The sequence below is a fragment of the Pezoporus occidentalis genome, unplaced genomic scaffold (genome assembly GCF_034315485.1).
Source record: "Pezoporus occidentalis ecotype Australia unplaced genomic scaffold, CSIRO_AGI_Poc_V1 ctg287, whole genome shotgun sequence".
Classification (NCBI taxonomy): domain Eukaryota; kingdom Metazoa; phylum Chordata; class Aves; order Psittaciformes; family Psittacidae; genus Pezoporus; species Pezoporus occidentalis.
The window spans coordinates 385,459-401,799 of NW_026914796.1; the positions used below are offsets into that span (position 1 = coordinate 385,459).

The 16,341-nt window shown below is 36.9% G+C and overlaps 2 protein-coding genes across 6 annotated transcripts in view; one reads left to right on the plus strand and one right to left on the minus strand.

The window, feature by feature from the left end:
* The window catches only part of ITFG1 (integrin alpha FG-GAP repeat containing 1), an 83,880-nt gene extending 79,172 nt beyond the window's left edge, over positions 1–4,708 (minus strand). The window contains exons 1-2 of one of the 2 annotated variants that reach the window (XM_062626046.1): positions 4,515–4,708; positions 830–902 (exon numbers count right to left, since the gene is read on the minus strand). In XM_062626046.1, the coding sequence (XP_062482030.1) occupies positions 830–902; positions 4,515–4,695 (254 nt within the window). In that variant the 5' untranslated portion in view covers positions 4,696–4,708. The remainder of the gene's footprint in view (positions 1–829; positions 903–4,514) is intronic. The other variant, XM_062626045.1, reaches the window with a different exon arrangement.
* Positions 4,709–4,891: 183 nt separating this feature from the next.
* The window catches only part of PHKB (phosphorylase kinase regulatory subunit beta), an 80,049-nt gene continuing 68,599 nt past the window's right edge, over positions 4,892–16,341 (plus strand). For 2 of the 4 annotated variants that reach the window (XM_062626032.1, XM_062626031.1), the window contains exons 1-3: positions 4,892–5,041; positions 12,515–12,604; positions 14,351–14,489. In XM_062626032.1, the coding sequence (XP_062482016.1) occupies positions 4,957–5,041; positions 12,515–12,604; positions 14,351–14,489 (314 nt within the window). In that variant the 5' untranslated portion in view covers positions 4,892–4,956. Of the gene's footprint in view, positions 5,042–7,153; positions 7,249–12,514; positions 12,605–14,350; positions 14,490–14,537; positions 14,666–16,341 lie in introns of those variants that run through there. The other 2 variants (XM_062626033.1, XM_062626034.1) reach the window with 2 other exon arrangements.

Consider the following 16,341-nt stretch of genomic DNA (forward strand, 5'->3'; position numbering starts at 1 on the left):
AATTAGAAGCAGATAATTTCTATCTCACTAAACAAATTAGCTCCTTCCAAGATAGGAGGGAATAAGTAAAAATATACAGAACTATAGAAGAGGAAGCTGAGCTATACAAGCAGTTAAACTATTCACAGACAAAATACTATTAGTAAGCATTATTCATAAGCGATAACATATCCTGTAATATTCTTATGGTTAAAATTATACATATGTACATAAACACACAGATTGTTTCACATTTATTAAAAAACAATGGTTTTTTTTTAAAGCCGTATTTAAAGTTTAGAAGGGAACAGGTCTCGACACAGAAATACCAGAACACCATTCTCCCTATCTCTTTCTAAAGCAGATGACATTGCCTGGATTCTATTAGCAACTAGAAGAATTTTCCTGAAAAGACATCTTGGAACAGAGACTAATACTATCTGCCAAAAAGACCTAACCTATGACATGGAATAATAGTTTGCTTTACTAGGAAATAAAGTACCAAAAAAACAGGTCAACTGCAAAAATATTCCAAGATATTGGTATTTTTAATAGTAGTTAAAGGACCAAAAAAGAAATACAGAAATTCCATAAACTTAATATAAATGATAAACTTGTCTCCACAAATTCACCAGACCTACAAAATCCAAACAAATCAAGCCAAAAACCTATCAGGAAATTAATCAGGAAACTGGTCAAAGAACTGGAGCTCTAACGGCAAGTTGAACAACACAGTCAAACAGATAACAGCAGCACAGACAATTGCAGTCATGTTCCCACTGACTGCAGAGATGCATGTTCAAGAAAACCAGCCACTTCCATTATTTCACCATTGCATATCAATACTTACTTCATTGGTAACTTAACACGGGGCTTAAAGTAGGGCTCCTTTTGGTCAGCCAAGAAGATAACCAACTCACTTCCTGCAAAAGTAAGTAAGACAATGAAAAAAAGAGGCCAACTCTTCTGTTCTTACATAAAAATCCCGACATTAAAAAAGCTATGCCACAAATAGTCATTTTTATATTTTATGACAAAAACAGTCATCAAAACCTTTAAAAGACTTCCTATATAACAATTTTCTCCTCATTCAAAAGGAAGCAAAAGGAACGCTTCTTCAATACAACCTATAAATTTAACTGCATTTCAAAGGAATGCTACTATCAAGAATATTCCTTGGGGGTTAGTGTTAGACCTTCCTCTCTGTTAAGTATATAACTTCCTGTAACAACTTAATAAACATTACCTGTGGAAAAGCAACAGGCATCAGTTCTATGCAAATCATTAAAAACTAACTCAAATGAACTCTTTTAATATTGCCTCTGATATAACAGCATCTGATACCCCTTTCCCAACTCAGCTGACAAAAGCACTTTAAGTAAAACTCACAGAAGTAACCCAGTTTTCTGCAGCATTTCCTCAACTGGAGGCTATCTTTGCCTTTTCTGAATCACAGAATCATAGAATAGTTAGGGTTGGAAAGGACCTTAAGACCATCTAGTTCCAATCCCCCTGCCACGGGCAGGGACACCTCACACTAAACTGTCTCACCCAAGGCTTTGTCCAACCTGGCCCTGAACACCGCCAGGGATGGAGCATTCACAACTTCCCTGGGCAACCCATTCCAGTGCCTCACCACCCTTACAGTAAAGAGTTTCTTCCTTATATCCAATCTAAACTTCCCCTGTTTAAGTTTTAACCCATTACTCCTTGTCCTATCACTACAAGCCACTATCATTTAATAATTTCAGGATAACAGCCTGATAACATAAATAACAGCCCATCTTTTATGCTGCACAAATAATTGTATTTCAGGGAAGAAAAAAAGAAATTTGAACAATGAAATTATTTTCAGTCAGTAAATCACAGTACATCGGTGCTTACTTCTGTAAGTAAAGTAGTAATTCACAGCTAGATAAAAAATAAAACAACCCAAAACCAAAACCCCAACTTTTTTTTTTACTCATCCTTTACTGCATTTGTTTTCTGCATTTCCAAGGAACTCACCTGTAGCACCCCAAACTGCACAAACTAGGTTACCTAACCAAAAATAATTCTACACTGTGAACTTGAACTACCCTAATATAAGAGCATTGAAGGCAAGCTTCCTGGCTATGAGAAAAAAATAAAAAAATAAAAAATAACTGCCATAAACATATTTGCCAAGGATAATATGCCAACAAATGAATAAATTAAAACAAACTCTTTCAAAATGGTTTGGGGCAACTAGTGCAGTCCCATCTGGCAAGCTAATAAAACCTGGGTTGCGCTACACATTCACGGATGATTGAAAAAGTTGGCACAAAACAACATGAGGAAGCCTACTGCTGGTTAAGCTTTTGATAATAAAGCCATGGGTTGATTACTAAAACTTGTAATTCCAGTTCCACACTATAGACTTTCACCTGCCTTTGTATCATCTGTGTGGTAATGATGATGATAAAGCAGCAAATGTGTTTTTACACATACCAGGTTCCAAGTCAATTATACCACTCCAAAATGATTTTTATGGTCACTAAAAACAGATTTATGAAAATGTCAGCTCAGTGCTCATCAGCAGTCAAAACAAACTGACCAGGAGAAATTATTAAATGAACAGAAAACAAAATTACTATGCCACTCCATCAATCCACAGTGTTCACAACCTAGATGCTGTTTGTAGTTCTTGCCCTCTCATCCTTAAAAGAACACAGAAGAAAAGTACATAGGAGGGTATGAAAAAAGGGATCAGTTTCCATACAAAAAACAATAACATAGATTAAGTCTGAAAATCTCAGTGAGGATACCAGAGAGGTTTTTAAAATTCCCCAGTGAAATGCAGAAGCTGAATAAGGAAACAATCTGCCCTGTACTATCAGAAGAGGCATCAAACACAACTAGAAGGTGGTAGGTTGAACAAGCAAACAACATGAGTTTCTCCACTTATCCCCATTTTGTACATAGACTTGCAAAACAGGCAAGTGTATGTACAGTACCATTTCTTCGCATACTTTTAGTTTGAAAAAGTGACTAAACCCAGGGCCCAATTCTAAGTTTGAATTTCTCTTCTAGTAAGATACCTCTGGATCCAGGTTACCTCTTATGTTCAAACAGTTTATCCTCTCCTACAAAACTCTGGGTACAAACTGATTTTTCTTTCACCTATCTGAGCATATGGAACATTACTCTCATTCAACCAAAGTAATTCAAGATCAGAACAGTAACATAAACACAGCAAAAGGCCCAAAACATCACCCCTACTTCCTTATTAAGGGTCAGGATTATTAGGACTGGGCTTCTTTACCAGGCCAATACTACTCAAGGTCTAGCATTATTCCCAACGCTCAGTTCTTCAGCACTACTAAAAGAGATGTCTACCATTTATTCTACTACGCAGAATTCTACTATTTAGAATTTCCTGTTACATTTTGTTTAAAAGGTATTCTGTATGTTCTTCAAGCTACATTTTGACAAGACTTAAATGATGAAGAATAATGTTATCAAGTAGGTTATGCTGGCATGCAGAAGCAAAGATGAAACCATGAACTTTGTTTCTAAAACTTTGAAACACATTTCTATATGTATTCTTCTGAAAGATAAGAAAATTTAAATTAAATCTCTTATCACTGACATTCATTTTAAATCTAATCTTTTGCTGTGTTTTTGCACAGGAGCATTTTCAAGGAGCCATGAATTTAAATATCTCAACTAGATGAGAAATTTACCCATGCTTTACTAAACCTACTTCAAGACCCATTTCTGAGATTGAAGGAATATAAATAGGTCAATTTGGGAATAAATTTCTTATCTTAATGTGTAACTTCAAGTTAGTAAAATAATCCAAAAATTAGCATTCACAAATAACACCGCTAATAAGTGGGGTAACACAAATGATAACTGATAAGAAGCTCTGATTTGAATTTATATCTGAAACTTTAACAGAAATTTCTGGCAGACAACAGCTGTGTAGAAAAATTTATCTAGCCTTCCACTTTAACACAATGCTTATGGTAGGATAACATGCAATTTATCCTCTTCACAACTGTGAAATGTAGATCTTTTTCCCAAAATATTGTGAAAGCAGGAGACAAAAACTAATTTGTGGCCATTCAGCTCTGTAGGATAAAGTCTTCAGATTATTTCATTACCATAAATTCAACTTAAAGAAAAATATTTCTTTCTTTACATTAAACGGTATTTGAGTATAAACCGAAAACATCTTTTTCCATACAGGAAATCTCATGCGTAACTGATATGTCAATTTTAGTCTTGGTTCGCTACCCTTGCCCCCAGCCACACTCCGGACAGACCAAGCACTGAAGACGTGCGCAGAACAACAGCAGCAGGAGATTCATGGAACCGAGGGTCACTCGCGCAGGAAGGGTTCCGTCAGGGTCTTCGATCCTCGCTCCTCACGGGACAGCTCCCGCCGGCAAAGTCTTTCCACGTCCACCAAGAACGCATTTGTCAAATAAGCAACCGGAGCCTCCCCACGAGCCCGTCCTTCTCCAGACCGACGTTAGTAACGCCGTCGGCCCCGCCCCCGCCCCACTCACCGCCTCGCAGCACAAACAGGTCCGTCTGCTTGTCTGAGTTAAAGTCGCCGAATGCCGCCAGGGTCCCGTAGGCCTCTGGCCCGAAGAGCTGGGCAGTGACGTTCTGCAGAGTCTCGCCGGGTCCTGCCAGGGCCAGCAACAGAGCTAGGGCCAGCCCAAAACAGCCACAGCTGCCCCCCATCCTGCTGCACCACAGCCCCATGCCCCACTCCCTCCCGCCTCACTTACGGCAGCACGGGGGCGTGCCCGACAGAACAGCGGCTCACTTCCGGGACTGACCCTATGGCTTTGCGACAATAGCGTGATGGCCTGCGCCGGTTTCTTTACGGCTGTCGCTAGTGGGCGGGCAGAGACTGCCGGGTGGCTGCGTTGTTTCAACGTGCGTGAGGCGGGAGCCGCTGTTCCGACGAGAGTTCGGCAGGAGTGGTGGGTCCTCACCGGCATGGCGGCGACGGCCCCAGCGGCAGCCCATATGGCTGACGTGAGCTGGAAGATGCTGGAGCTGCGCGCTCGCTCTAAACGTTCAGGTCTGATCTCTTCGCTTGCTTGCGAGGGGCTCCGGGTTCTCTCTTCTCGCCAGCTCCACCGCAGTTCTTCGCGCCCCAGGAGGTTTTGGCCGACTTCGTCCTTGTGGCTGTCGTGCCCGGCGCGGGGCGGGCGCGGTTTCTTGAGGTCTTCCCGGCGCTGCCATCCCCCCAAGGCGCACGCTCGGGGCGGCGGGGCCTCCCGCCGCCATACCCAAAGGGCGGTCAGGCCTCGCGCGGCGGCGGGCTGCAGGTGGCTAGCTCTCACAGCGGTTTTGCAGCTGTTTATAAGGCTGCCGAACAGGTGAAGTATTTTAAAAGTGCAGCCACGTACGCCGAAGTGCCAGGTTTCCATTGGGAGAGGCAGTTATTTTTAACATGGGAATTTTCTGTTCTGAACTTCTGGACTGCGTGGCAGCTACATTCTGATCTAAATGACAGCGTGATGTTTACTGAGTTGGCTTGACTTTCCAAAGTTCAAAAAAAACCACCTTTTTTTTTAACTTTTTTCTAAATTCAATACAGCCTTAGTAGGGCTTTTATTGTTAATATTCTAATGGAAACAGTTTCTAAACTATTTCTGTGGTGGTTAATATGTGCTTGTAAAGCTCAGTCCCTATTGCATTATTTGCAATTAGTTCTATTCTGGTAGTGACTGATCAGACTGTGAAGAAAACCTGGGGCTTTCTGAGGGCATTAATAAAAAGAATTGATTTATTGAAGACTGGTGTAATTCATGTGGCTTTAAAGATTCCACTTATGTGTAGTATGAATTTGCAAAATACTGTGATTAAGACTATCAAGTAATTGAGTTGTTGCTTTTGGCCAGTTATGGTTGCATAGTATTGTTATCTGAAAATTGATTTACAAATGTAGCCCACAAAATAAAGTCTGAAACCTTCATGTTGGGTGTATGTGAACCCTGAGGCACAGGGCACCACGCCAACCTATGCAAATTCAGACCCTGTGACTGCAGAAGGTATTTGGATGATTTTAAGTGGTTGAGTTTTCTACTTTTTTGTTAAATGAGTATGAAAGGGTATCCTATAAAAATGACAGGTTGTTATTGTAGTTCACTTTCTTTTCCTGTTTGTGGAGATTTTTGTCACTTAAATAGGAACTGAAGAGTTCTTTTTTTTTACTTGGGAAATAAAGATTATTTTAGTTGAAATCCTTTTCTGATAAAAGACTTAATTTTAAAATCAAATTTTATACATAATCTTCCAGGTAACATTCTTGTCTAAAAATCCAAATCATGTTTTTGTTTCTCAAATTTACTCCTGCATCTTCATGAGTATAATAAAATTGGTTTAACTTTAGAGCTTTTATACTTACTTTCTGACACGATCAGAAAGCGACATAATTGGTACAGTCATTGAAGGAGACTGAAACTTGCCCATTATATTTTGAATTGGCTGGGGTCTGTGCTCCAGAATCACAGTTTACAAGGAGAACTGTTTGGTTATTTTAGTATGATGCTTGGAGTAAAGTATAATAAACATGGAATATAGACACACATGCATAAAATGTGTGTTCATGTTTTGAGTTAACAGCAAAGTATCCTTTAAGACTCTATCCTGTAGGAGGTAATCCATATCTTCATGTTTATGTATTACATTTTTGCCAGTAAAACCAAATTTAATTGAGATTTTTTTTTTCCTACCTTGAGCAATAAAATAGTGTTTCATTTGTTGCTGCTTTGATAGTTAACTGTTAGTAGCAGATAAAAGCAGCACTAAGTATAAGCAGAATTTCAGTTCTCTATTGTTACTTAACACTTTTATATGCACTAGTTAAATCAGTATTTTTATTTTATCTTGAAATATATCAAATAGATTTTATTCAGCACCTTCTGACATCAGCACAAATTTCCTGTTTAATAACAAAGCTACTGTCTCATGTCCATAAAATGGACTTTGTGCAGACTGACTTCGTTGTTTTAGGCTGGCAAGTTTTATGGAAGTAAAAGCAGAAAAAACCCAAATTTTTAAGGTAGAGAGAGAAATACTTTCTCTTTTGTTTTCACTCTGTCGTATTAATAACTCGACTAACATTGCTTTAACTTAATGCTGATTGCCATTAACATGTACTAAACACTTTTGAAAATCGCTGTAGCATAGCCTGAGACGTTTGTCATTAGCTGCACCAATTTGAAATGGCCAATTTGGATGATGACAGAACCTTCTCTGCGCATGCTTTTTCAAAATTTGGTAAGTGTGCAGTTGTATGTTTTGGTTTTGTTTGTGGCTTTTTAACTCAACAAAAAATAATTCTGTTTTGTGTTTCATGCAGTGTTTTGTGCTAGTTTTTAGAACTGTACAGTAGAACCTAAAAATTTGAGCTCTTTCATTGGAAATTTCTGAAAACTGGAATCTACTGAGGTTTGAAACCTACAGCTCAGATCTCATTTTGTTTATGGTTTTTGCTCTTGTAACTGTCTCAGTGGAACAGTTTCTGAACTGAAGTTTCTCTTCTTAAGATGATTGTCATTTGAAAGGTGCACCAAGAATGGTGTTAGAATTAACTCCTAAAAATCTCCTATGTGACTGGTTTGGTGGAAAGAAGTAAAATCTTCAATAAGTCAGATACTGTTCCAAAGCCTGATTTTTGGAAACCAGGTGGAAACAAAACAAAGCCTCCTGGTGCAGCTTCTCTTTAAGTATGGCACAAGCTAGAATATGTGATGTTGTCAAGGCTGTTACTGATTTAGCTCTATATATATTGAAAAGAGTTTGACTGGAACAGACTCTTGTTTAGTCTGTGTTGAAACACAGGAGCAATACAGGTGCTAGTGAGAGTAGCCAGGTAAGGGGGTTTCAGCTGTCTCTTGCTAGAACCGAGTCACTTCAGCTACCTTGCCCTGCCTGTGGCATTTCTGTTTTGCCTCTCTTAATGATAAAGTATATGTGAAGTACTGACATTATAACAAAAAAAAATTACTCTTTCCTAATTATTTTATTGGTACTTGATGTTATTACGCAAAATTATCATTTTAAGTAGTTTTAAGAGTTATTGTTTTGAGTTCTCAGAAGTGGCAGTGACTGCCTTGAATATCCTATATGGTTTCCTGTCTTGCTTGTAGCATTTACAGGCCTTGCTTCGCAGACTTTAACATTTTGGTGTACTTTGATTATGAGAAGCTTCTCTGCACTGACATCATGGTCAGTGTTTTATTTCTGGTGTTCAGTAACTTCGGTGTGTTGTTAGTTATGGTAAATCCTGAAATCAGTAATTTCTGTTAAGTGTAATGTACTGTAGAGAGAAATCACTTCATATGACTAGTAGAGAAAGGACAAAATAAATTGATACATATTTTTTCTTTTTCCATGAAAGTCTAATTGAATTGTATACACAGTCTAACACATTACTTTTCTTGATAAGTGATAGTTTAAAACTTTTGTATTTTAATACTATTTAAATGAAACTACTACAAGGTTTTACTCATTTTACCTGTGTTTTTATTATCACTCAACCTAGGTATACTTTGACCTTGTGTTTACTCCTACTGTTTATTCAGGTAGAGGAATACCTTAATACCTTTCTCTTCTTCCCTCAGCCTCTCTCCTGGAATTTCTTTGCCGTATTTTCACTGAATTGTAAAACAGTTTAGTTTGGAAGTGATCTACTCTAGGCTCTTTGCTCAAAGCAGAGTCAGCTGTGAGATTGTAGTTTCCTCCTCTATGTAGTGATTAAAAATCCCCATCAGCAACAGCACAGTTGATGCACATTCAGTTCATGGACTCAGAGTTCACATATTTACATATGTGAGAAGTGAATTTTCCTTCTAGTGGAAATGCTTCTGACGATTATTTTCTGATATCACCTTGTTCATGGGTTTGGACTTAAAAGCAGAGGTATTTGATGGCAGAAAACTATTAGAATAAATTGTATTATATCTCTCCAGTACTGTATTAAGTCTGAGCGCAGGAGAGATTGAGGAGAAGTCTAGAGGGAAAGGAAATGTGATGTTGGTAAGATTTGATTTATTCATGTGATATCATTTCTTAAACTTTGCTATATGAAGAAATATAATCCTCTTTAGTCCCAATGACTTCCTGGGTAATGAAATTAGTTGTTATCTAAAGTCCAGAACTTGTTCATGTCTCCTCTGTTGGCTTGCATCCAGAGCTAGTGTCAGATTAAAGGTCTGTGGTCAGTTTTTATTCTTACAAAATCTAGAAAGAAATCTGGTAGTTGGCTCCTTTTTTTGCTTGTTTGTTTTTTTTGTTAGGGTTTTTGAGGGTCTGTGCTGATTTAATTGTGCAAATAACCATTTTCTTTCATTCTAGAAATAAAATTCTTGTCATGTTGTTTCCATTTGTAAGCAAAATTCGGGGAGGTGTGTGTTTGGTTGGTTGGTATTTTTTTATAAATTCTGTGCTTTGAAAAATTTGAATAATCAATAGTTGAAGTACCCAAATCTTATCCATAGACTAGGTCCAGTACTCCATTCTGATAACATGTTTTTAATATCTGCAGTTGATGCCATCTTGAAGAATGTGTGGGTGTTCAAAGCTTCCATATATATGAATATGGGAGAAGTGTTTCAAAATGTTTGCTATAGCTTTTAAATCTAAACATCTAGGCGGTTCATAGCTAATCTCAAGGGTAACTGGAATAAAAGTGAAGTGAATGGGAAAGTACTGTAACATCAAGGTAACATAATATTCTCAGCTCCAGAGGTTGTATATGCATAAGTATTTACACTGCTAATAGCTTACCTCAAGAGAACTTCCCACTATACTAGGTGTATTTAGTCAGTGCAGTATTTGGAGACAATCGAGGATTTAATTGGACTTGTGGTAAAGATTTTGAGTGTTCTCATATAAGACATTAAGTATATTAATGCAAGAAGCAACACTTTTGATTTCCTATCTGTATATTTTCTTAGTGATTTTGTTGTTGTTGTTGTTGGTTGAGTTTGGTTTGGTGTTTTGTTTGTTTTTTTTTTTTGTATTTTTTTTTTACAGACTTGCAGGAGTACACTTCTGTAGGGAAGTAATGGGCATACTTCCTTTTTTGTGGGAGGACCATGCATCCTATTTAAATTTTGTGTAGGGTTGTTACATTGATAAACAGTTGAAAAAATAATAAATCAACAAAATATTTTTTGTATTGTTTCCTAGCATATCTACTTATTTATCTACAATAAAACTCTCGCTGTATGATTACAGTGAAGTCAGATATTTATGAAAAATTGTATTTAAAATTGATATCCTAGTTCTGTTTCTCAGGAGTGCTTTTCAGGTACAAACTGAGGCCTTGAGGGTACTATTTGCATGTTTCATTCTTTCATGTTTAGGTGTTGAGGTCTTGCTGCTTTTTTTTTTTGTCTAGTTTGAAAACCAATTTTAAATATCTAATTGAAAATGGCTTTCTGAGGCAGGTTTTTATCTTGTTTAAATGAGCTTTTAACTAAATATTGGAAAAGAGCACAGATGGTCTTTTTTTAGCTATCCTAAAAATAGCTTCTGCTGAGTTATTGTCTCACTACAAGAACACATGGAAAGAGCAGCTAGCTTCATGTTTGTCCTGTCTGTTTCTTGAGTTTGATTAAATTGTAATACAATGAAATATAATTTACCCAGAACTTTTCCAGCAGAGCATTCTAGACACCCAAGCAAAAAGGAAACTATATAGATGCTAATGAGGAATTAATAAAGTTAATAAAATTAATAAAATTTTGATTTTGAATGTTCCTTTAACCAAGATTTCCTATCTGTAGTAGGAGTAATGTAACAGATACTTTCAAGGCATCATATTTTTTGGAGGGGGGTTAGTTTTCTTGAAGTTTGAATTCTTTTCACCTTTATGTTTCAATAACAGTCTACTCTGGCTGTTTTATTTCGTCTAGTAAAGTTTCAAGCGTCTAAAAGAATATAATTTGTACATGGTGCTTTGGCATTCTCATGCTTTTCATTCTGTTGATTTTTAAAGAGAAGATACAAAAGCTGTGATACACTGTTTTTCTTTTCCACTACAGACCAACTTCATTTCTTTTAGCTTTGTTTCTATAGGCAACTCAAATAAATTGTGCACTTTATGCTTCCTTCTCTGGCCTTTTCCCTATATGCACATGTTATTTGTAACTTAGCCTCTCCCAGTGAGGAAACTAGAAGCTGTGGGTAAACTCAGATGTGTTGGTAAATGTCACCGAAGAATCCAGGCACAACAGATCCACAGGAGTCTGCTCAAGGAAGGGTGGATTTTTGTTGGTATTTTTTGTTTGTCTTTTTTCTAACTACTGTGATTGCAAAGCAAAAGTGATACTAATTTGGAGGGTGAGGTTTGAGTTCTTGAGAGGCAAGGAGCATTTTCCAGTCTCTCCACCACAGGACTTGATAAATAAAGTTTGTATCACCACTACACATGCTTTCATTTCATTTAGATGAGACCTTGTGTATGGCCAGTCTCCTGTCTGTTGGTTGGTTGGATATGTGCTGTGAGTGCAAAAGAGGCAGCTTGAATAGCAGCATGCTGTTGTGCTACATCCTGCCAGACTGCTTTGTTGGTTGGGCTTCCCTAGCAGTTGATTTCTGAGCTTGTCAGAAGGGCATCATGCAGTCCAGAAAAGGGAAATTCTCATTCTTCCTGTTAGCAGATGGCTCTGGGAGATCTTACCATCCAGAAAACCAAATGAAGCTGAAGTGATTTGTGGAAGCAGAGCAATATGTTACTCTTAAATTAGAAGTGCTTTACCCCAGTAATTTTTAAGAAACTGAATGGGTAGCTCAATTCAGCTATCAGGAAAACAGGCTTTTCAGGTGCAAATAGGAAAGCAGTCAATTTGTGGGATATTTAGAAGGAAATATGTAGATTTGATAGCATTGTATTTCTCTGGAATATAGATAATTTGGGAGCTTTATGTGTTGAATAGGTTATTTAAGCTTTGGTAGTACATGAGAAAAAGATAACCCCTTTTTTGATTCAAGTCATGAAATTAGCTAAGGTTGTTGATAGGGTGGGTAAAAATGAGGTTAGGATGGGTCAGATGTTAATGGTGTTGCACGCTTCACCATTTTAGAAGGCAGGTAGGGAAGTCATAGTTAAATTTGGGCTACTTTTGGCCCTTTTCCTTCTGTTTTTCTACAAATCCTTAGGAATGCTGTAGCATACTTGTAAGAAAATGTTCCTAGGAAATCCTTAACGCTTAATAGGCTGTCTTCAATAATTAAACTGTTACATTTATGTAGCATGTGCTAATTAAACTATTACATTTATGTAGCTAAGTATCTACAAGGCATTAGAGATCCAGATAGAGGTCTTGTTGTTTTGGACAGGTACTATAGAATAAACATGTATAAAAATTATTCTCTGAGATTAGAAATATTGCAACTACTTTTGTTTGAATTGGAATTTGATGAGTTGTGATTTTATATAACAAACATCAAAAAATCATCTTGCAGTAATTGTTAGCAATAGCACAATTATTAAACTAATTCTGGTCTTGATTTTGTTTTCTCTTCTCTTTTTTAGGTTCAATTTATGAGCCACTTAAAAGTATTAACCTTCCAAAACCAGAGGGGGGAAGTTTGTGGGATAAGTTGGATCATTATTATAGAATTGGTAAGTTAGAAATTGTTCCTACCATGAAAGATTTCTAGTGTAACTGACTACAATATTTACAGTTATGGTTATGACAGTAATTAGCTTTCTCTTAAAATGGTATCTGCGGCATTTAAGAAGGATTTTTATTTTCTGAGAGGTGAAGCATTCTGTCGTTTATAATTTCTCATAACATTCCTGTGATAATATAATGCATGTATTTGGGTATATTGTACATAGCTTGGAAAATCAGACCTGTTGTCCTGGGTTCAGCTGTAACAGTTATTTTTATCCTTCATAGCTGGTGTAGTGCTGTGTTTTCAGCTTTACTCTGAGAACAGTGCTGATAATGCACTGATGATTTTAGTTGTTGCTAAGTAATGCTTACTGCAATCAAGGACTTTTCAGTCTCTCATGCTCTGCCAGTGAGGAGGGGCAAAGGAAGCTGAGAGGAAGCAGAGACAGGACACCTGACCCAAAGTAGCCAAAGGGGTAATCCATACCACGGCACATCATGCCCACTATATAAAACAGGGGGAGTCATGCAGAAGGGCCACATTACTGCTTTAGTTGGGCTGGGTATCGCTTGGCAGGTGCTGAGGAATTATGTTGTGCATAACTTGTGTTTATTGGTTTGGGTTTTTTTTCTTTCCTTTTTAGTTTTGTATTTTTTTCCCTATTATTTCCCTTATCACTTATGTTATGGTGGTAGTAGTATTGGTTTTGTATGGTACTTCAGTGGACTGTTCTTATCTCAACCCATGGGATTTACATTCTTTCAATTCTCCCCATGACACCTGTGTTCGAAATTATCATCTGCATTTGTTGAATACTAGAATAACTTCTATTGCACCTGATAATCTTGGATGGGGAGGGGTAAAGGTAATTTGCTGACAGTTTCTGATGCTTGAACTAACCCAATTGTGAATTAGAATTGATATTTACATGTTAGGTGTCATTATTCCTACTTGAGGATAGTTTCCTAAATTTCTGGTGTGAATTTGGAAGATGCAAAAACTGGAGGGTTGAATTACACTTGTTGAAAATGAAAAATACTTGGAAATCCAGTCCAGGTGTAAGACGGAATTTAGAATTATTCTGGATAAAGTGGTAACTTACTATTGTGGCATTAGCCAGCTACAGCTGAGGAAACTTTAAATGGATAAAAGTTTTCTTGTAGTACTTGTAACAGTTGGACAGGTGATTTGTGAGAGGTTAATTTCTGTTATTAATTTCAGTGCCAGTTTTGTTTATTAGCTAACTTATTTTAAGACAATTTTGGTAGTTTTCTTTTCATTATGAGATCATTTTAAGCCAAAAACATAACACGTTAAAGAAGTGATGTTATATTTTGATTGGGGGGATTGGGGGTTGCGTTGCAAGATGTACTTTTAAAGATGTACTTTTTATAAATGTAGGATTCTTCGGTGTTTAACTGTTAAATTTTTATTATTATTTTTCATAAAAGGGAAGTTACTGGATTGCATTGTAGAGATTCTGTATGGAGTGGATTGTATGAGAACAGAGGCATATAAGTAGTTTTGAATACTGGGGGGCTTTGGGTGTTTATTTTTATAAAAAGGTCTAATTTGATTGAAAACCAACATAACAAAAATTTGTATATGTCTTTCTCCTTACCTTTCTCTGTTGTCTGTTTTATGTTGTGCATGCTCTAACAGGTTGTTTACATCTTGATTTATTCCTGAAATCTATGTAGGAACTGAAAGAAACGTGTTAATATTTCCCCCCCCCCCCCACTTTTTCCAGTTAAGTCAACGTTGCTGCTTCATCAAAGCCCAACCACAGGCCTGTTTCCTACAAAGACGCATGGGGATAACCAAAAGGCAAAAGTACACGACAGTCTTTACTGTGCTGCATGTGCCTGGGCATTAGCCCTTGCTTACAGGTGAATAACTTCTAAATTCACATCTCTCACATTCTTTCTGTTACTCAGTTCCCTAGGAATGTTTTTGAAGATGAAGCTTCAACAAGAAAGTTTTGGAAACTCGTAGCGTTAATGTTTCCAAATATCGATAAAAATGTTTATGTAGCTACTAGTTAAAAAATGCCACTCTACTTTTGGTAAGTAAACATGTTTTCATATAATTTAATTGGTACCACTGTTCTGAAACAGAGGAATTAATGCATGCTATTAAAAATAAAGGTTATTGAGGGAAACTGTGCTCAAGGATTACTACTTATTTTAAATGCAGTAGAACAGTATGAAGCAGAAGCAGATTTGTCCCAGGCAGTAACAATCTGGGTACTTGTAGCAGACTGAATCCTTGAATGCTGAGAAAAGTGTATTTGGGAAATAATAGTGGCTGTCTTCCTCTCTAGGTACAGAGGGTGGGCAGTCTCAGTTGTTAGCTCCTCTTATTTTCTGTTTCTTCCATTTCCATAGTTGACTCCTTAGAGAAGTAGGTTAGGAATTTGTGTGGTGTAGTATGACCTTAAGAGCTATGGGAGATAATTTGTTAATAATGCCCTCTCCTTCAGGTCAAATAACTATGGAAATTGCTTTCTGAGATTTAGTATTCCTTGATTCCAACCTTGGCACTCCAGCCACCCAGGAAAACAGAGGTGATAACTCAAATGCAGTTTTGAGAAAAGATGATGGTGTGCAGATAACTGGATAATTTCCTCTTTTTAGCAATCAACCTCTTGTACTGAGGTAGTGATCGTATTTTTGGGCAAAATTCTAGTATGTTTCATAGAAGTAGGGCCAGAAACAATATGAGGAGCTAGTGTTGAAATAAAGATGATCTGCTTAGCAGATAAAAAGTTTTGAGTTTCTTTTTTGTCTCCATTTATTGCTTTAGATTCTGTATCTGACACCACTCTGAAGAAAGTTGTTAAAGTTGTCTTCTAGGAAATGTGATGAAATTATGCATTTTGAAATAGAAGATGCAGAGTTCTCTGTTTACTTCTGGAGATGCTGTGCCTGAAATCTAATAGGTTTCAAAGTTTTGATAAACTAGCAAAAAAATAAAAGGAAATTTATAGTTGGAATGTATAATTGCAGCTTTATTTTGTTTTGTTGAAATTTTTGCATCTTTCTTGTAATACCTCGTTATTGTTGTTGAAATAAAAGCATTTGAAAACAAAACAGATTAAAAAAAATAGAAGGAAAAATAAAAGAGACGGGTGATTGTTTTGAATTTTCAGCAGCTCATAGAAGAGACCATGGTATGATGTTACCCAAGTTATTCAGCCTTTCGTTTTCGTTGTGTACTGTCGTAAAAGGTGATACATGAAATTTGTTGCAGGTTGAAGGGTGAGCAAAGTAGCGAGACAAATAGTTTGTTACTCCCAGTTATGCTCAGAACAAGGCCCTGAACTTCAGATGCTGTGCAGTGAACTTTGTTTGGCAAAGGTTGATGGTTGAAATTAAGTGAATGGCTAAACAAGCAAAGATAAAAGACTCATGGAAGGTTGCATTATTTACTACATGCAGATTACTGTGCTTGATTCATGCCAGTGCTGCTGTTGTGAATAGAGGAAAAATACTGTACCATGAGCTTTCACGTGTACTTCATTGGTCTGATAAAAGTAAGAATAAATCCTCCTGCTTAAAAAAAATCTTAACCTATTAATTTTGCATTTTCTGGTTTTATTACTTATGAGGTTGTTTTTTCACTCCTTTCAAACTGAAAGTAAGTACATTTCTTGAATTTAAGATTATTATTTAAATAGCAGGATTTCTGGATGTATATGTTTTTGAAGTTACCACTGCCTTCCTTATTTTCCATGTAGGT